The following is a 21897-nucleotide window of genomic DNA, read 5'->3' as shown; positions in this document are numbered from 1 at the left end:
TCAATTTTTTTCATTCATTTAGGCTTATCAGACCATTACGACATATCAACAGAGGCGTTACATAGGCATCTAGACACACAGCATTTCAGTTCCAGTTTCAAATAGAGTTTTCACCGGTAAGACCGTTAGAAAGAACGCGAAAAAAATGACTGGCTTCAAGCAAACATGTAAGCAATATAACACCAAATTACAAAGCAAAAAAAGCAATCGCGGATTAACCCCAATACTGTAGTGCATCATGAAGGAAAACTAGATAGGTCTTAACACGAATATAATGTAAGTATGTATTATTGATTGCATGCACTCTATTGCAATTAATTGGGCAGTACGTTTCACAAATACATAGTGCATGGATACGTTTGAAACTGTGCGAAGACATAGTTAAGTCCATGTATCTGGCCTCAATAAGTTTGTTTAAAAAGATAAACTACAATGTGTTTATTTTGAAAGGCATCGTCTCTCAATCAATGGTTCAACATAACATGCTAATAACGTAATACTTTCTATAATAAGATATAGAGTTTAACATTGATATAGTTCAAAAGGACATTTCCGCAAAATCAATAATAAATCAAAAGTAGCCTTAACCAATATTTTGCTAAAGGATTAAAAAAAAAATACAACCAAACACCAAACTAGTGACAAAACGTTACCATGGTACAAGACAACTACACTTAACAACTATCAAACTATCGTTAACATTAAACATTGGGGTTATTGCCCCTGCACAGTTAAGTTTGGTTCCTTATGCGTTTATCTTTCGAATATACACCCCGCATGGGAGGGCTTACACAATATGTTGACACAACATGCTTGAACAGTGTGTGTGTGTGTGTGTGTGTGTGTGTGTGTGTGCGTGCGTGCGAGCGTGCGTTTGCATGTGTGTGTTTGTAATTTCACTGTTCCAGGCACTGAAGAACTGCAATCCTTTCGCGACCCGATTCCTTTAATCGTGCTTTCACCATGAGTTCCGTGGTACCAAACATCAACGTCACTTCAATTGTGACGTACTCGATTGAATGTTCAATTTCCACCTTTCCAATATATTCACACCCCGGATCGGTCACATAGACTGGTGAGTGTTCCGTGGATCGATAAATCCGAACACAAGAGGACAAGCAATCTCTCTGGGCAAATTTGTGCAAAATTCTATCAGCGTACTTGACCTCATCGTTGACCCTAACAAAAGGTTTGAAACAATCCTTCGCTCTCCAAGCATTGAAAGTACGTTTAAAGAACTTCGATTCTTCGCTGTGTTTTTCTTCATCAAACGGGAGATCAACAGATATGCCATATGTGTACTTCAGAACTCTGGATGTTACTGCATCTGGATTGTGTCCAAAAATCACGGCCCCCTTTAGAACAGCTAGACTAGCCTCATAAGGGACGATCACGCGTCGGTTTGAAAATGCTCTCTTTATTTTGTTTTGAACGAACGGACTTTCACTAAACCCTCCAACCAACACAATCGTGTGTATAATTCCAATTTGTCTGTCCTCAAAAATTCCTCGTATATGCTTGACAAGACTTGAAATCGGAGCATCGAACCATTTTGCTACTTCACTGGAATGGATTCTCATTTTGTCACGTTTAAATTCAACCTTGTCAGCATTAAATAACTCTTGCACCCTGTCGCTTAAGGTCTTCCCATTAAACCTTTCGCATAACTCCTGGAGCAACCCTGGCACCTTGAACGACATTTTCTTGTTTGCTTCTCCATCGAATTCTCTTTTGCTTGCCTCAAAACATCTAAGGAGATCAAAGTAATCATTCATCCCTTCATCTTTTAAAGCCTCCAGAGCTTGCGTTCCAACAAGACGTTTGAAGAACTTTAGAAGTCTTCTATCAACGTTCGTTCCTCCCCACGGCCCACCGCTGGCCTTTCCTATTTGCTTCAGACCGTCTTTATTGATTTCATGGATACATATGTCTGCAGTACCACCTATAGACACAAGAATATCAGGATATATTTAGTAAAGGGCATGATTGAAACTGAAAAAAAATCTTCATGATTCTGCTTTTTTGTGTTAAATGTCTTTGGCGTTGACCCTATGCCATTAAGTGGGGTTTATTTTTAAACTTTCGACAACTGTACAGGTTTGTTTCTGTAATGTTTTCATATACATATTTAAAGAGATCAACTGTCTAAATTAGTTTGTGTGTTACCTCCAAGATCAACGACCATGTAACGCGTGCCTTCACCAGAGAGCGATATCTTTGCTTCTTGACTGTGTGCGTATTGACTGCCAGACTCACGAGACTTACACCAGATCGAAGCCACTTCTGGTTCTAATGCAAGGGTCAAACTATCTGAATCGATCCCAGCCTGTAATTGTTAATATATTTGACATATGATAAACGTCGGCATCGACACTGTCGACGACAGTACAAGTCATTTATAGTTGTTGTTGTTTTCTTGAAATTAGACGAGGAGAAAACATTTATATGCGTCGAGTTTAGCATCACAACGACCAGATTTGAGCGATGCATACTAAACTCACAATAATGTTTAAGTTTTATGATGTATTGTTATATCTTTATATACTATACATGAATTAATTCAATATGAATATTTAAAACGGCCTTCCAAACCTTCATTGCAGCTTCCCTCATAAAGGCTTTAGCTTTATCACCCCAGATTGCCGGCACAGTAAGGACATACTGCACAATAAAACTGGTCTCGTCCAAACCCTGGCTCTTTATTTGTTCAAGGAAATGGTCTTTCAGGTACTGTATCGACATTGCGAATATCTCAATGGCCGGCATTTCATGTTCCTTCTTCTTGGAAACATCAGCTATTGTAGTAGACCTCTTTAGTTGCTATAGTAATGAAAGAACATGAGCAATGCAATGAAAACTACAGGAACAAACCCAGTATCCAAATAACTTACGATGTCCCTGTATGAAGGAAACAATGTCAAAGACTTACATATATTAAACGAGGGTAAAGAAAGTACAAAATAACATAGGCAAACCACATACAATATGATCATAAGTCAAACATTATCTGTCGTATACTTCAATGTCGAAATACGTGATTCTATAAGCTGTCAGCTTTCGTCACAATCGAGATCACGGAAATAAGTATGAACTTAACTTATATAGAACTATAATAAAATATATTTGATAAAATGACTATTTAAGCTCAATATTAGTTAAAATGTTTAAAATTAAACAATAAAAAGACTTACCCCCTCGCTTAAAAGCATCATTTTAAACTGTCTGAAAAGTCTCCAATCTCCATGTTCTTCAGCTTTGGATAAATTAGCAAATTTGTCTTCGGCTTCAAACCCAAAAGAATGGAAACTGCCCTCCGGATTCAGTAAAATGGAAGTTGGGGTTTTCTGTGTTACAAGACTTTCTTGACCTGACTTCCACAAAAAAGTACCCACTTTGAATGGGTTATTGCTGTGTGAAAATGCATACCCACTGTATGTAGTGCCAAAATCAAATGCAACGACTATTTTCTGCTGCGCCCTTTCTTGCTCCTGCATGTTGATTTCCTGATGTAAAATATCATTTATTTAGGTATATTTAATACATGTTAGTGGTGGCATCAACAGACTGTAATTATCTCCCATAATATTATAAGTATCTTCCATGGCATCTCATGAAAGATTCATCCCTACCTGAGCGTATTGTGTTTTTCCGGAAATGGTTTACACGAGAGGCCATGGTAGATGCCTTTTCTCCCATATCAGTTAGACAAAATATAGTAAAAATGCATTTTAATGGTCTTTTTTACATACGGGTATTTATTTTATTTTTGCCCGTGGGCATGATATGGATTTCCAGCATGGCCAGTTCTTTGGATCTACTTATCAGGGGTGGGAGACAATTGCATCCCACCCCGAGTCAAGCATATTTTACAACAATGAGGTTTACCGATATTGTTTGAATCGAGAAAAAATCGTCGCCAGAATCGATATGCATAATTATAATTATTAAATTCTTTTAGATTAATGTTTATCAGTAAAGCTCTTTCATTGATTCTCTTAGGAGCTTGGAACTTGTTTAAGTCCTTCTATGACCACAATTTAGACCTTAACTACTAGAACCCACGTCGCTGCTAAAGTCAATCGGAAAACCTCGGCCATCTCCGCCAAACGACGAGCCAGTGCTTTAGAAAAACTCATTCTTTAAATTCATATTACTAATATTTATTAATTGTAGTGTTTAACGTGTAATGTTCATATCTAAGTTCAAATAAGTTACAAGTGGAGAAATGCATAAATCATTAAGAATTTTAAAATTTAAGTATTTAGGCTTAACTGCGAGATTGATATGCTTATAAATGCGATCTGCTTGCAGCGTAGTTAAAACATGATCGTATACATCCCAGGTTGTTTTCGATGGAAAATGGCCGAGGTGTTCAAATTTCCACAACGACGAGCAGCTCATTCATATTATATACATATACGGCTGCTTGCTGAATTATGCATGACAAGGAAGTAATATTTATTTATCTAATTATCTATTACCAAACAAACTATTTGTTAATGCAAACCGCACAGCCAGTGCGATACAGACAAGTAAACACATTGTACTATTATATCATCATATACCACCCTCGTTTATCTGTTCAAGGTCAATATATCTAAGATAACACACAAACAAGACATATTATAATAAGATGTATCCTTTAACAGGTGATACAGATGCAATTGACATATACCAAAACATAGTCAGAATTGATTGTCAAAATCTTTATAAATATATATCAGTGCGTCATCAGCTTCCTTCAAATCGAAGTATTTTGCGTCCAAGTTATAGGATTCGAAGGTGATGCCATTGAACGTGAAACGTTGTTGAGAATAAAGATAACTGTAATCAACGCCATATTACCCCCACTATCATTATCTTCTTTTTTGAAACACTTGACACTGTTACTGAATATTGAACAAGAATGACGTGTCGGAGCCCCGGACGAATGCAACCTTAACTAACCCGCCGCCCAGGCACATTCAATCAAATGGAATAATAGTAACTGACATACATCGGTTGTTACTGAGATATGTATGGTATAGTTATATATATATCGTTCGTGCAAAACAAGTCAAGGAATTGACACATCTTGCAGACAAATTAGCACATTTTTATTTAACAGAATTGTTTAATCTGTGCAGTATAGTGCGTTCAGCTTAAACTTAAAAAGAGACAATGGTAAAGCATGGTTAAGCATGAGTTAGCTACCGGATGCCAATGAGAACATTATGATACAAATTGTGTTTGTCTAATAATGACAAAAATGATTCAACCAAACGTAATACAACTTATTACATGTATCTGATATCCTTGAGGACGACGATAAAGTTTTAATTAAAATTAAGGGAGATAATAAACGTGCTGACTTGAGTTGGTTGAGAATAATGCGGTTTGTAGGAGAACTTGTAAAAATACAGTAGGTTCATGCTAAAACTGGGTTTGTACCCCAAATGTTTTGTAAAAAGGGTCTTTAAACGATACAACTGTGCGTTAATAATTTAAGTAACAATTACATACGTAAGCTAATGTTCGGTGAGACAAGTGTCAAGCAACGACAGGGATTGCACCTTAATATTCTGTGACCCAATTAATAGTGAGACACCCGCTGGCCTTGACCCCTGCGTCTAAGGTTCCGATTCTTAGGTATTGCCGTTGCATTATGCAATATGTATATGTATGAAAAAGGGCCGCAACTGATGCTGAAAAATGTCAGGGCTCAATCCGTTGGGCATGTTCTGTTTTATATGAGCGTAAACAATATAACATTGTTTTGTTCCGGGTCCTCTGCTATAGTAGTAAGTCCGCTTAGTTTTGTTTATGTCTAGTCACGTAGCATTGGGTGTTACTGATATAAGACTATAATGTAAGTTTAATTTTGAGCCGGTTCGACAAATCGCATATGGAAGCGCACGTCGCATAAAGTGATGATAAGGTGATGCACTATGGTCGACTTGTTTTATGTTAACCTGTGGTAATAATAATACGATTCTTTAACAACCTCGTCAACCTCGTCAAGTTGGCATAAACAATAGTACATGATTACATCATATCAGAATATACGATATACGCTTCCATATATATAAACTCGATGATCACCTGAACGCAAACTTTGCTTATTGCTTAAGACAGTTCAAAGTGTTGCAGTCAGCCATTTTCATCCCATCTTGAAAAATGTTCTATTAACATTTACATCATAGTTAAATCATACGATAAATATATTGTTACCAAACATATTTTATGTAAAAGATATATGAGTTACATAAAACGCCTACCTGGATCAAACAGACTCCTTGTTTAATCGATGCGTTCTCGATTCAGTGTGCTTGTATTGCACGCACAAGCTGTCATCTGTCTGATAACATTAACTGTATATATAGTCCTCTTTCGTTTTCAAAAAATGAGCATGTGTCCAATGCGTGATGTATTAAAGTAACAGTAACATAATTAATAACAATTTTGAAAAACGCGTTATCAGTCAAAAGTTTTTTACTTATTAATGACTTAACCAAATAAAGTTTGGAAAATGAAAATAGCTATTAGAATATCCATAAATATTTAAGATTCACAAGTGATTCACATCGTTAACAGTTTATTTAAATATTTTGATTCATTATTAAGTTAAATCCTCATATGTTTGATATATGTTTTTTTAATGTCCCCGCCAAGAATTTCCTCACTATATATTGATTTATTTGATACCCCCATACGCTTCTTTTACTGTGTGCTTTGTCGCCAGTAGCGATGGAGTTTGGCTTATGCATTTAAAATTGTAATTGTAATCGTTATTTGAAAACTCAAATCTGTTATTGTTGCTGTTATACATGAAAGCTATCAATTTGTCAATGATTGAACTATTTACCGGTCAGCAGTATGACATGTTTACCTCTCGCGCTATGACGTCATTGCAATTTCAATTTTTTTTTGACAAACTTTTTATCAAGTAATAGAACAGTTTTTTCTGGTTATTTGGGTAACAATCAAAACTGTTGTCCCTCGGTGTCTGCTGTCTGGGGTAATATTCTGAACTGTTGCAAAAAGATGTAACTCCTCCTCGGGACAACAGTTTTTACTGTTACCCAAATAACCATGAAATAACTGTATTTCGTTGTTAAATGTTGGGACAGATACTCAAGATTGGGGCCGTAGACCTGCTTACCCCCAGTGAACTGATGTTTCCCTGACCGTTCCCCGGAGGTAATCGCAACCTTTATCTATATGGTTCATTGTGACCGTTTTTTGTTGCTCGTCGTCCATGTATTGTGTCGATAAACAGGGTCATTGTAAAACTAATGGATAAAATTGTTAATGTGCCTGTTATTTGCTGTGAATCAAAATAAAATTTCCGTTTTCTGAAATCGACAGTTAATTGAATTTATCTGTTTGCTTGTGAATGAATAAAACGAAATATGACATTACATTGATTTCCCCAAACAATTGTCGAAGATTTACAAATGTTATCAGTAAAATCGTGGTCAATAAACATGTTGAATGATTAGATAAACGAACTGGGGCTCCATATAGCGCTTGATATGGAAATGAAAGAGAAAGTATAGTTTTACTGCGTTGTACCGAACGATTATTTATCTGAAACAGTTTATTACGAAATGTCTTCAGAACAATTCTATTTGACTGTTTATCCATATTAAACATTGAATCAATAATCATTTTAAAACACTCAGAGTGTTTTTAATATGAACATACAGGCAAATAGTGTTTGTGGAGCAAACATATAACACTTTAAAAATGCCAAAATTGCCAAATGAATGTCATTGAATTTACTTATGAAAACAGGTTTGTCATGATGAAAACAATTACATAATAAAAATAATTGTATCCACTTTGCCACCTACGGGATGTTTTTGCCATTGCCCAAATTGAAAATGTAGGTACCGAAATATGGATTATAGCATAACATATCCGTTTTGGTCGGGTAAGAAGTTGTGTGAACCAGGTGAGCCCAAGCGTTAACGGTAGAACACTGGTTTTATTCTGCATATTCACGTGCCGTTAACGGCTGCTGTTTTTTTCATACGCACACCCGAGCGCAGTATTTTAACTATAATACCGAAAAAAATATTTCAACCATTCCTCTTTTTAATAGGCTTTACAAGATGAGACGCACTCCGACTGTTAAACAGTGTGCATGCTATGCTATGGTAACGACCTCATCAATATGTATTAACACTATGGTAATTTTAGATGCGTACGTTTGACGTCTTTCCCTTTAATAAGTTATATTGCATTACCCGACATGGTGAATGGAAAAAGACGTTAAAGGAAATTAAAGCAAACAACGATTGTGGAGGTCAACAGCTTTTCGTTCAATAAAGTTATTTGAGGGGCGCATTTGCGACACGGTTACATGCTTGCTTTGTATCCGCTCTGATGCAGCATGGATAACAAAACAGTCCGCTTACGTTAGCTCACTTGAGAGACTGGTACCGTTAAAGTGACACTCGTATTCAAAATTAATACATCCACATGTATAACAAACATACCTTTCTGAGTGATAAACCTTTAACTACTTACTAAATAATGCATTTATGGAAAATATTATTAGCTGATAGCAAGTTTGAAACGTGTATTTAATAGCTGAAAACGCAATAATATTAAATGATTGGTGATTGCTCAAAGATATACTGTAATCTATTATCATCGTACAATGTTGAAATACCGTGCTTTTTACACCTTTCTTTCAAATTAAACTTGATATCCTCTATAAGAACCATCGTTTTCGACATTTATTTATCCTTTTTGTTATATTAAAACAATTGTATTAATTGTGGTAAATCGTAATTGGGAGTAAGAGTGCATCTTTTCTATCTGAACTCAGGGTAACTCATTATTAAAATAGATATGAAAGGAATATTTATGAAGACGACAACTATAAGTTACATTTCGTCTTTATATGTCATAAGCGACAGTGAAGGAAGACTTTAATATTATTATTGGAAAAAGATTACTTTTAATTTAGCTTTTGAACCAATCAAAGGTTGTATACAACGCGCGGCATTCACAGCGAAAAACGTTTCGCCCTAAACGCGAAGAGGCGTATCTTATTTTCTTTCACTTAGTTTTTACTTATTTTCAAAACGCACCAATATTCACAGATTTGTTTAATAAGTAAATTAATTACATAAGCAGAATTAAAAAAAAACAGCTGTCAAGTTTGACACACTGAAGTGAGCGTCTCTATCGTTTAAATACCCTTTATATTATATTTAATGGAATATGTTTGTTTTTATTCATTTCTTTATAGTCAAATAAAAACCAAAGGTTTCTAGGTTCAAACGAAAATAAAACAGTTCAAATCGTGTGGATGAAGGGATAAAACAAACATGTATTTTTTTTAAAAACAATCCGTGAAATACTATCAAAATAATATATGCGCATTATGTATTTAAACCGAGAGCTCATATCTGGCTGGATGAATTCGCCAAGTTAGGTGTTGATTTATATGTAAACGATTTATTGAACAGCATAATGATGATAATGATGATGATGATGATGACGATGATGATGATGATGGTGATGATGATGATGATGATGATGATGATGATGATGATGATGGTGGTGATGGTGATGGTGGTGATGAACGATATGAGCGATGAACGATGAAAGATCATGATGATGAATATGATGAATATGATGAATATGATGAATATGATGATGAATATGATGATGATGATGATGATGATGATGATGATGATGATGATGATGATGATGACGATGATGATGAAAAATGACTTTTGATCCGCAGTTAACGTCAGTCAACCAACCGTTATGGCTGACAATGACTTACGAGTACGATTTGGCGACAAGCAAAATAGGCTACAGTAATGACCTAAGCACCTTAAATGTAGCTGTATTTTGCTAGACACCATTTTAGACACCATTTTCATTAAAACTTATATTTGACGGGAGCAGTATTTTCACAGATTTAAAAATGACGATATACTGGCGACACCATATTACCTATTTCGTTTTTATTTTCTGAATATAGCTCACTAGTTATTGAATTGAAAAAAGATCTTAATCACAAGAAAGGTAGTAATTACGATAGAGATCATAAAGATGAAGACATCTTTTTTTTTCAAATCTATGCTATATAGTATATATAGGATCTGCCACGAGTCGTTATATAATGCACAATTTTATTTAACAAATTAAAAAATATGTTATTATTATATAAAGCGAGACTTTGGCGATCAAAATACTTTGATGAGGAGTGTCATATTCTTTTTAGCAAATGTTTATTTCCGGTTAAAAATATAAAAAAAACTACCAATAATCTTTCATAACATAAAAATTACATTTCGTCTTTGAACTTCCCTTTAAGTACAATAAAAACTATTACATGATTGTCTTTGTCTTAATAATTTATATCCTTCACATTCAAGAATAAAATATTGCCTTACAAAGTATCACCGATGTACATTGTCTTTCATTAAGAAGCAATGTTGTTTGCTTATTTCAACTCCCTGTTTCAAAACAATGTCAATGTGCTGGCACAGAGCTGACATCCGCAGCACTTAAATATATTGTGGCCACAACTTAGAAACTTGAGGCCACAACTAAGTAAAATGTGGCCACAACTTAGTAACTTGAGGCCACAACTTAGTAGATTGTGGCCACAACTTAGTAACTTCAGACCACGACTTAGTAAATTGAGGCCACGACTTAGTAAATTGTGGCCACAACTAAGTAACCTGAGGCCACGACTTAATTAATTGTGACCACGACTTAGTAAGTTGTTACCACAACTTAGTAACTTGAGGCCACGACTTAGTAACTTGAGGCCACGACTTAGTAACTTGAGGCCACGGCTTAGTAACTTGAGGTCACGACTTAGTAAATTGTGACCACAGATTAGTAAGTTAAGGCCACAACCTAGTAGCTGGAGGCCACGACTTAGTAAATTGTGGCCACATCTTATTAACTTGTGGCCACGACTTAGTTCAGCCTATCAAAACAGCCGTTTAATCTTTGCTGCTTTATAGTTATAACACAGTAAACACCCCTGAAACTAAAACGCTATTTGTACCCAGCAAAAGTGAACTGTACTAGTAATTCAATCATCCATGTCCATAACTATGACTCACCAGCATGAGAGCGTTTCATCCTCTTTCTTCTTCCTATTGCTTCCATCAGGACTAAATAAGGCCTGTTTATGCAGGCGAACTATACGGGGTATCCATAGTACCGTACTTTTACCGGTAAAAGCCATAAAGAGTCGAAGATGACAACTGTTTTGATTGGCTAAATTAAGCTGTGGCCACAAGTTACTATGGTGAGGTCACGATTAAGAAGTTGTGGCCACCAGTTATTATGTTATTGCCTTAAGATACTAAGTTGTGGCCTCAAGTTACTAACTTGTGGCCACAATTGACTAAGTTGTGGCCACAATTTACCAAGTCGTGGCCTCAATTTACTAAGTTGTGGCGGCCTCAATTTACTAAGTTGTGGCGGCCTCAATTTACTAAGTTGTGGCGGCCTCAATTTACTAAGTTGTAACATAGCTATATCTTGGGTTTTTTGAGCACTGGTATATATTTCCATGTACAGATTCTTTATTACTCTCAGCATTGTAAATCATACCATTTTAAAATGTCATTTCCCTATTTTTTTCATAAATAAAAGTTATTTTGTAATTGTGATCTTACACTAAGTATATTTTTTTTTTTAAAAACTCAGATAAATAATTTCTTACACTGTTACATTAGAACCAAAACACATCACTACCATAACATTATAAAACACGATTAACACATGAACACAACTGGATATACAAATTTATCAAACAAATCTAGTCTATGAGTAACAAAAGTAAATATAGATTTAAGAATGTAAGAGTTGTATATGACTTTCAACGTCTGTCCATACATATTTTTAAAAACAGTATTAAACGACCCAACTGTGGTGAATACTTTTCCTTAATAGGAATATAAATTTACAATATCAATATGTTATAGTTTTAAGAAAGCATAACAAAACAAAAGATCTATAACATCTTTTTTGGAAGGTAATATTTTTTATTTACTAACATTAACATTCCGGCTACACCTTTCTCCTTTCACGCTATTATTATAACATATTGAATCCATTATTAAACAATCTTACTGTTTCAGAGAATATACAAATGTCACCTGCATATTAAATCAGGTACATCTTGGAATACTAAGAGCAGTGCCATGGCCGTTCGTGATCAAAGTTTTTTTCCAAATCATTTATGATCATGGCAAATAGAAACAATCTAAAGCGTTCACCTTGTCTTACACAATATAACAAACCTAAAGTAATAGAGTCGTCTTGGTGTACGACAATTTACCATTATTATGATTATTACTTTGAATCTTTATTTAATTTACATAAACATATTCTAACATATTCATATAATTTAATTCTCAAACCAAGGGTAAATAAGATCAAACAATATTGTCTATGAATGTAACCAAACAACAACACTTGAAACTACTGCCAGACGCGGAGATGCCTAAACTTAAACCATCACCCTGTTTGAAGATAGAAGGATGAAGGCCAAACAAACACCAAACAAGTGGCACTGAACGCTACAAGAAAACAAACATCAACAGACAAGACACACATTATGCTTCAAAAACAGATTTTAGCAAACAGGAGACACAAGAGCGCCATAAGAATACAGACATTATCAAACAAGACCCACAAAATGCTTCAAAAAACAGATTCCATCAAACAAAAGACACAGAACGCAGCAAGAAAACATACAACACCAAACAAAAGACACATAACGCCATCAACATTTAGCGGTTGGTAAATGTTAGGGTAACCGCAATGGCCCAAGTGCTTTTATATATTTTATAAAAAAAAACGACCAATAATTTTTGAAAGACCTAATTCCTCTTTCCACGACCCGTTTCCTTAGGTCTGCCTTTCAGAATTCAATTCAACACAGCAGTCGACTCCCGACCCGAGTCCTTTAGTCTCGCTTTCACCATGAGTTCAGTCTGTCCAAACATAAACGTTATTTAAATGGTGCCATAGTCGATCGTGTGGTTAAGTTCAATCGTCTATAAAAGCTCGCAGCCTAGGTCATTTACATAGACGGGAGATCTTTCAGTTGATCTGAAGATACGAACGCTAGTGGTAACCGTTCCTCTCTGAGGAAACTTATAAACGAACACTTTATCGTACCTCATTTCGTCATTGATGCAAACATTTTAAATCAATCTCTAGCTCGCCAATCGTTGTATTGTAACTTGAAGAACATAGTATTCTCTGTATGTCTTGTACTGTCAAACGGCTTATCGACACATACACCATACGTGTATAAAATATCTTAGATCTGACAACAGACGTTAAATGTCCAAACGGATCCTTTCAAAACAGCGAGGGCAGCCTTATCTGGTAAAATGCAGCACGCTCCTTGTATTTCTGTCTGGACTCGTTTTTTCACGTATATCCACCAACCGACACAATTGCGTTAACGTTTCCCATTGCGGGATCTGATAATAACATCTGAATGTCAAACCATTTTGATATTCAATGCGTTCTTGCAGAGGTTGTCCGCACGTTTTATCATTAAATTCCCGGAGAAAGAAGACTGGAAATCTTGTAACATTTGCATTTCATTTCCCGGAGAAATTTCTTTTCTTTACTACGAGCGATATCAAAATAATTATCCATTTCGGTTTTCTTTAATTCTGTGAGAGCTTGTTCCCCAAATATATCCCGGAGGAAAGCAAAAAAGTTTTCATCCACGTACATTGCTCCCCAGGGTCCACCACTGGCTCTGTAAATTTCCATCAATGATCCATCTTCTAAGCGTTCATGTATCATTCTTGTCAGTATTAATATAACAATAAACATGAAACAACCGTATATATAACTTAACATTACCTCCGAGGTCGACGACCATGTTTCGGGTTCCGGAGCCCGCCAGATGTTTAGATGTCTGACACCAGATAGAGGCAAACTAGGCTCTAGGGCCAGCTGTAAACGTTCGCTTACAATTGCAGCCTGGTTGTTAAAATCAGTTGTAAGTCGAGTCAAAGCTAAAATGCATTAAGACGAACACACATAAGGTTTATTCAAGGTAGTATATTCCTACTAAACACATTTAAAAGTCATTTTTTCCAGGTTGGGATATATGTGTTTGCGTCAATCTGGCGAAAATTTGGCGGCGCAACTTTGAATGCATCGCAATGCATTAGAACAGAAGAAAGGTGGATTGGCTATCTTTATTTTAAAATGGTGCATTTTTGTGTATTCTGTCTATATATTGGTCCGATATGGGTATTCAAAAAGCAACTCGAATAATTTAAGAGATGGGGTTGCCTCTCCTCTGCTGCTATATCCGCTAGTAAGTGTATTATTATAATTATTGATTTACATTGCGTGGATACAGTCCCAAATTGAATATGTCATGAAAGCGATATTTTAAGAAATTGTCTTTGTACCTACCTCTATTGCCGCTTTCCTCATAAACTGCTTTGCAGCATCGTCCCATATCGCTGACACTGTTATCACGTATTTTTCATCAATGACACATTTTTGAAAGTTTATAACGCTTGTTACTTCTTTTTAAGGTAAAATATGGCCATGGCAAAAATGCGCATTGCTGGTGCGGCGTTCCACTTGACATCTTCAATAGTTGATTTAGATGATAAAATATGAATTAAAGTATTATTTACTTCAGTTTTAATGTTACATGTGAAGAAAGAATACCACCCAGAACGTTTGTAAATTAAGGAGTGAATTGCGGGGTTGATGTCATTATCGGGGTATGAACGCAATTGGGTTGGTCAATGTGTGTGGAGTCCAAAGGACTCCACGCGTACTTTGACCAACCCAATTGCGTTCATATCCCCGATAATGACATCAACCCCGCAATTCATTCCTTATATTTACACCAATAGTTCATTATTTCATCCAAGAAATGTTAAAAAAAATACTTCGTTTCATTTAAGAAAACCTTTCAGTAACCCTTTCTTACCCATTCGGTAAATAGAACGACCCGACTATAACCTGAAACATTTTTTTTCAAATGACGTCACAATAACGCGGGAAAAGATCAACCACTTGAAATCACTTGAAATCGTAAAATTGAAACACTACTGGTACCAATATATTTAAAATATAATAAACTAACACTTTTAAAAATGTTGAGCTATATTTACGGGACATGCAGACACAATACAACCAATAACAAGATCAATAGCTTTCATGTATATTGTTATGCAATGAATTACGATCCGAACATATCCGAAGACGTTGCGTTCATCGATTGATGAACGCAATTTCCGAAAGGCAGTTCATTTAAGGAATGGAAGTTGAGGTGTAAATATAAATGCATAAACGCCATATTCAAGGAAATAAAGCCGCGTTTTAAATAATAAAGGCACCAGCCATAAAATGTCGAAGAAGCAATGACATTTGGCAGTTTTGAGCTTGATGCTGTTTTATACTAATTTTTTTTATTTTGTTCAACGCAATTGGCTGCAGATTGATTTCAATGAAATATAGATGTAAATTTATAAAATGTCTTCCCATGTAACACTGTGGGCTTTTGAGAAACTGCTGTGGACCTAGTGTATCATTATATGAAAACCATTGTCAACAATCAAATATCGCTGATTGCAAAACGGCGGCTTTATAGTATGACCAAATTCTGTTTGGAGTCCAGCAGCGAATTGGATAGGTTATCCATAAGGTGTCTTTTGGCTAGTTTGCACATTCAAGCAACTTGGTTATTGAACAGTAATCTTTGACCAAACAATCACCAGTTTGGCTGACTTTAACCGAAGCCACGAAATATTTTGTTCTACACAATTGGCTGTAGATTGACTTGAATGTTATAGAGAATTTTGTTTAAGAATATTTTATGAACATAATATAATAGAACAAACGTCATTCAATTCGACAAAGTAGTATGAAAACTATGTTACAAATGAACAGTTTTTACATAATACATTTAACAGGAAACCTTCGGCAAACAAAAATTAATACCTTGGACAATATTCGGTCTTTCCCGATGCCAAGAACAAAATCTTTTCCAAAAACGTTTTTCGCAGAAAGCTGTGTTCAAATATAAGAAAAATGGGACTTTTTAGTAATCCGTATATCAATCAGTTCCTCTTAAATCGAGCAGGTCTACAAGACTAACCTAAGACTGCAATTATCTTAACGTATTGGATAGTTCCTTCCTAAAATAGCACTGTAATTTATGGCGTTATTGATTTCTAAGGGACTTTAATGAAGTTGTAATTAAATTGTAAGATAGTTAAGCAGAAATATAGAACAAATAAATTGATATCTAACTTATATCAAATATTAAAGTAAGTTCCGAATGAGTGTAACATAAGCATCAGATAATGTATATCAAATGGTAGGACAGGTCTTGCAAACGCGCCAGAATACTAAGATTAGCACGACCAGTATTATGCATTCGCAGTGAACATTTCTAGGCCATTGTGTGTGTAAAACATTGAGATGCTGTGTCACAACATTGTATTATTGGTTTTCCTGTTGTATTTACGTTATCAGATAAATTCATAAACGTGCCCGGGCACATCAATATTACGTTTATTATGAAATATTTGAGTTGCATTGAAACATTATCATTCAAACTGAAGTCAACTTTTGGCTAAATATTTGATGAATAAATATTTCGCACCTACTATGGTGTCTTAAAGACAGATGACAGTGTTAGGTATCTTCCATATTAAAAGTGTAGCTTTTTATATACCACAAATTTTAGATTTTAAAACTGAGAAAACGAAAGGGCTATGGTAATAATGATTAAAATTGAAAGATTGTTCAAAAGCGGTAAGCTGTTTGATATGTAGTCTGCAATGTTCGATATGAAAATAAAACGCAACTACGAATACCGTCATGCGACGAAACAAGTTTTTTTAACGTGGGTTATCAGGAATACTTGTGTCTAAATGTAAATATGAACCATAATCTTTGACTTGTTTGTAAGAACTCCAAATGCAACCCCAACGGGTTTTGCATACTGCTCTTCTAGGATACTTATATACCATATCGCGCAGTGCCGTATATATCAGTCAAAAAAGAAACGATACCTAAAAAAAATAATGTTTAACAACCATTTAAATAACATTTTATAACAATAGTAGAAATTTATCAATACTTGCAGATTATTTGCTGCTGGAACAACGATCATGCGAAAACTCGGCTTACAAGTAACCAGTATCTGGTATGTCCACCATGTGCGCCTCTAACTGCAATACAGCGACGTGGAATTGAGAGAATCAGCGTCTTAATCGTCTCCTGTGGTATTCCTGCCCACTCTGCGTGCACATAACGTATAAGCTCAGTAGCGTTTTGAGGATTACGCCGCCGAGCACGGCGTTTAAAGACGTCCCATAAATGCTCGATTGGAGACAGGTCAGGTGAGAATGCAGGCCATGGAAGAACTTGTGTATTTCTCTCCTGAATGTAGCTGGTTGAAACTCGAGCGGTGTTACACCTAGCGTTGGCCTGTTGGAACGTAGTGACGCTCGGATTATCGTTGATGAATGGTGCAGCAACTGGCTCGAATATATCATTTCGATATCGCTGTCCTGTTAGCCTACCTGAAACTTCCACTAAACGGGTTCGAGAATTAACGGATATTCAATCCCGCACCATAAAGACAGGTACCGCACATCGATCTCTCTATCGTACACATTCGTCCGAAAAACGTTTTTTGCGTCGTCTATTGCAACGTATGTGGCCATAAGCGTGATCCAAGCAAAACCGTTATTCGTCGCTAAATAACACGGTGTTCCACTGTTGTTGAGTCCATCGTTGCTGTTGGTGTAACCAATCCCGACGTTTACGTCGACATTCGGCTGTAAGGCATGGACCGTTTAGTGGGCGTCTAACCCTAAGTACATGTTCGGCAAGCCTATGTGTCACTGTTTGATCACATGTCCTGGCATTGGTACGTCTTATATAGGTGTTATAGCTGCGGTGGTCGTTGCCGGCAAAAATCTGTTACGTAGGCGTGACGTCCTCATAAAGCGGTCTTGCTCAAGCGGCGTTCCTCGCGGACTACCAGATCTATGGTAATCATAAACTGTGCCAAGTGTTTGATAACGACCCGCCAGACGAGATATTGTCACACGCGACACACCAATATTTGCATCGACGTCACCATGACGTACACCTACCTGTAGCTTACCAATAGCCCGATTTGTTCACCAGAAGACAAACGTGGCATACCTTTTACGAAAGCAAGCGGATAATTAATTCGTTTTTCCTCGTGCCCCGTACAGCACGTGAAAACCTTAAGCTAGGTCGTCTACTTAAATAGATCGAAATGAATCTCACTATACCACGGTGATAAACGCCGTGACTAATTTAAGAATATTTTGCTCTTAAAGCATGTATGTAAACTTTATAGCTACAACTTTCAGTAAGATATTTAAGTCTCAACATATCTGCAGGCGGTATTTCTTGTTTTGTATGCAGCAACACGTGTTATCTATTATCCTATAACACAATGAATAACTACTAACAATATTATCTTTCGATGTACACATTATATACTAGTAGATAAGGTGAACAAAATAAAATAGGTTAGGAAAGTTATCATTTTAAAGATACATTGACTATGCACACTTCTAACGTTTGATCAGAAAGGATTTAAGTTAATGAAACCGTGTAAATAAAGGAAGCGCATATATGAAAATGGCAGTGAAAAATGACAATTTTCGGGTTGTTGCAGCAATCGATTTCGGAACAACTTACAGTGGATATGCTTTTTCCTTTCGTGAAGATCCCCTCCAAATAATAACCAAGAATTGGAGCTCCAGCATCTCGGGACATATATCTTTAAAAACGCCGACATGCATTTTGCTTAATCCGGAGGGAGAATTCGATTCATTTGGTTATGAAGCAGAAAGAAAGTATGCTTCCCTTGCCAAGGATGGCGAGCACAACGCTTGGGCATTGTTCCGAAGATTCAAGATGATTTTACACAATGAAAAGGTATGTAGGGTAAACGTGAATGTCACAGGTTCATCGAGTATATGGTTCTGGACTATGCCTTGATAAGTATTGAACACTGAATGCCACTGACGGATGCAAGACTAGGCGTTAATGTCATAACTGTCAACATTCAGAGTTGGCAGATGTTCAACATTGGTCTACCCATGTAACACTGTGGGCTTGAGATAAACTGATGTGGATCAATTTTATCTCTATTTGAAAACCATTGTCAACAATCAAATATCGCTGATTGCAAATAAGCGGTTAAAGTATTTTAATATTAAATTCCAGTAAGGTCAAAGGTGCAATATTTCATTGCTTCCTCGACACTTTTTGGTTGGCGCCTATGTCATCTAAATACACGGCTTTATTGACTTGAATAGACCTTTTATGCATTTTTTATAATACGATGTGTTCTTTCTTATAATGTAACCTTACAGCTGATGTAAATATACTTTAATTCAGACTTTATCACCTGATTCAACTATTCAAGATATCAACGGGAACTCCGCGCTAGCAATGCGAATATTTGTCATGGCTATACGTTACCTAAAAAACGAAGTTACGAGCGTAATAGACTTCGAAAAATGTGGCATTGATGAAAACGACATCAAATACATGATTACAGTGCCAGCGATATGGGACAATGCCGCAAAGCAGTTTATGAGGGAAGCAGCTAAAGAGGTACGTAAAAGGTCAATTTATTAAAATATCGCTTTCATGACATATTCAATTTGGGCCTGTATCCACGCAATGTAAATCAACAATTATGATAATACACTTACTAGCGGATATAGCAGCAGAGGAGGGGCAACCCGAATCTTGAAGTCTACGAGTTGCCTTTTGAATACCATATCGCACCAGTATATGAACAGAATACACCATTTAAAAAATACAAATAGCCAATCCGCCTTTCTTCTATTCTGATGCATCGCGGTGCTTTTAAAGTTGCACCCCCGACAGTTCCCAAGTTTTAAGTCGTATATACCCTCTGGACGAAATAATTTTTATGTTTTAAGTGGGATACCTTGAATACATCTTATTTGCGTTCGTCTTAATGCATTCTTGCTTTGACTCGAGTTGCAATTGATTTTCTGTATTTTTTTCACAACCAGGCTGGAATAGCAAGCGATCGTGTACAGCTGGCCCTGGAGCCGGAGGTTGCCTCTATCTGGTGTCAGACATCTAAAACTCCGCCAGGCTCCGGAACCCGAAATATGGTCGTCGACCTTGGGGGTAATGTTAAGAAATATACACGTTTGAATAAGGTTTATTGTTACACAGTGATTGACAAGGAATATATATTAATACTGACAAGAATGAACACTTCATGTGGCTAGCTTGTTATTAAAAGCTAACTTTTCTTTCAGGAGGTACAGCAGATATATCGATACATGAACGCTTAGAAGATGGATCATTCAGAAGGAAATTCACAGAGCCAGTGGTGGACCCTGGGGAGGAATGAACGTAGATGAAAACTTTTTTGCTTTCCTCCGGGATATATTTGGGGAACAAGCTCTCACAGAATTAAAGAAAACCGAAATGGAGAGTTATTTTGATATCGTAAGATCACTCGAACTAAAGAAAAGAAGCTTCTCCGGGGAATCAAACGTAAAATGGGTAATAGAAGTTCCAGTCCTTCTCCGGGAATTCTGCGAGGAAACTTGCGGACAAACTCTGCAAAAACGCATTGAATATCTTGGGTACAAACGAGAGATAATGGTTAAACCATCAAAACTGTATTTGAATGCACGAATTGTAAGACAATGGTTTGACGGTCCAGTAACGAAACTGATAAACCACATTCAGATGTTATTATCAGATCCCGCAATGGGGAACGTAAACACAATTGTGTTGGTTGGCGGATTTTCTGAGAGTATATACGTGCAAAAACGAGTCAAGGAAGAAATACAAGGAGTGTGCTGCATTGTCCCAGATGATGGTGGCCTCGCTGTTTTGAAAGGAGCCGTGAAGTTTGGGCATTTTCCGTTTGCTGTCAGTTTTAGGGTTCTTCGGTACACGTATGGTTTAGGTGTCGATAAGCCCTTTGACAGTACAGTACATACAGAGGAGTCAAAATTCTTCAAGTCACAATATAACGACTGGGTAGCCATTGATTGTTTCAAAGTGATTGCGTCTATTGATGACGAGGTGAGGTACGATAAGGAGGTTGAATTCAATCTAGCTCAGGGAGGAACACAATCCACAAGCGTTCACATCTTTCGATCTACCAAAAAGTCTCCCGTCTATGTAACAGATCCAGGTTGTGAGCTTTTAGGGACGATTGAACTTAACCACACAATCGAAGATGACACGATACAAATAATTTGTATGTTTGGACAGACTGAACTCAAGGTGAAAACGAGACTGAAAAAATCGGGTCGGGAGTCTACTGTTGTGTTGGACTGTTTGAAAAAAGAGAAACTAAAGGAAACGGGTCGTGGGAAGCATTCTAAATAGGATTGTGGAATACGAAATAGCTTAAAAGCACAGACCGATGTCAAGTAAATATTATTATCTCATGTGATCCAGGTCATAGATTGCACATAAAGTTTGAATTTGCTGATAATTAGTTTAAACATTTGCTATCCCAGTCATCTCTTCTCCTTTATATAATCGTTTGTATCTTTGCATAGTCATCATCACTACACATACATGTATCACCTTTATCATCCCTGCAATGTTTGTCGTATTGTACATGATATTCAATATATATATATATACATATATATATATATATATATAGTTTACATTTTACATTCAAAATGAATTTACTATAATTGACCTTCCGACAGGATTTGATTCACCGGTCCTTGAAAGCCGTGAAATTATACGCCAGTTTGTCCGTCAAACTGACCAGCGTCCGTCATATACATGCGTTGTTATTTCCTCGCCTTACTACGTAATTATGGTAAAATGTGTTGTTATGGCACT

General features: G+C 36.3%; 3 protein-coding genes across 3 annotated transcripts; 2 read left to right on the top strand and 1 right to left on the bottom strand.

Annotated features, from left to right (window-relative positions):
* LOC128224458 (heat shock 70 kDa protein 12A-like) lies at positions 1–6348 on the bottom strand. Its single transcript, XM_052934298.1, has 5 exons — positions 6258–6348; positions 3192–3503; positions 2593–2820; positions 2167–2326; positions 1–1942 (listed from the first exon to the last, which is right to left on the bottom strand). Exons 2-5 carry the CDS (start codon positions 3492–3494, stop codon positions 897–899), a joined length of 1737 nt encoding a protein of 578 aa, XP_052790258.1. The 5' UTR covers positions 3495–3503; positions 6258–6348; the 3' UTR covers positions 1–896.
* Positions 6349–18663: 12315 nt separating this feature from the next.
* LOC128223449 (heat shock 70 kDa protein 12B-like) lies at positions 18664–20428 on the top strand. Its single transcript, XM_052932730.1, has 4 exons — positions 18664–18963; positions 19429–19647; positions 20079–20199; positions 20334–20428. Exons 1-4 carry the CDS (start codon positions 18664–18666, stop codon positions 20426–20428), a joined length of 735 nt encoding a protein of 244 aa, XP_052788690.1.
* LOC128223448 (heat shock 70 kDa protein 12B-like) lies at positions 20425–21423 on the top strand. The gene has a single exon (XM_052932729.1). It carries the CDS (start codon positions 20425–20427, stop codon positions 21421–21423), a length of 999 nt encoding a protein of 332 aa, XP_052788689.1.
* The last annotated feature ends 474 nt before the right edge of the window (positions 21424–21897 follow it).

The sequence above is a fragment of the Mya arenaria genome, chromosome 17 (genome assembly GCF_026914265.1).
Source record: "Mya arenaria isolate MELC-2E11 chromosome 17, ASM2691426v1".
In the NCBI taxonomy this organism is placed as follows: Eukaryota; Metazoa; Mollusca; class Bivalvia; order Myida; family Myidae; genus Mya; species Mya arenaria.
Note: the sequence above shows the minus strand (reverse complement) of the source record. Positions and strands in the feature narration are given on the sequence as shown.

Bases quoted from the DNA above. Each gene is read 5' to 3' on its own strand.
- LOC128223449 (XM_052932730.1), top strand. From the start codon at position 18,664: ATGGCAGTGAAAAATGACAATTTTCGGGTTGTTGCAGCAATCGATTTC. The intron at 18,964-19,428 runs GTATGTAGGGTA...ACTTTAATTCAG, and splicing joins TGATTTTACACAATGAAAAG to ACTTTATCACCTGATTCAAC. The intron at 19,648-20,078 runs GTACGTAAAAGG...TTTCACAACCAG, and splicing joins TGAGGGAAGCAGCTAAAGAG to GCTGGAATAGCAAGCGATCG.
- LOC128223448 (XM_052932729.1), top strand. From the start codon at position 20,425: ATGAACGTAGATGAAAACTTTTTTGCTTTCCTCCGGGATATATTTGGG.
- LOC128224458 (XM_052934298.1), bottom strand. From the start codon at position 3,494: ATGCAGGAGCAAGAAAGGGCGCAGCAGAAAATAGTCGTTGCATTTGAT. The intron at 2,327-2,592 runs GTTTGGAAGGCC...TAACAATTACAG, and splicing joins TGAGGGAAGCTGCAATGAAG to GCTGGGATCGATTCAGATAG. The intron at 1,943-2,166 runs GTAACACACAAA...TTGTGTCTATAG, and splicing joins CATGGTCGTTGATCTTGGAG to GTGGTACTGCAGACATATGT.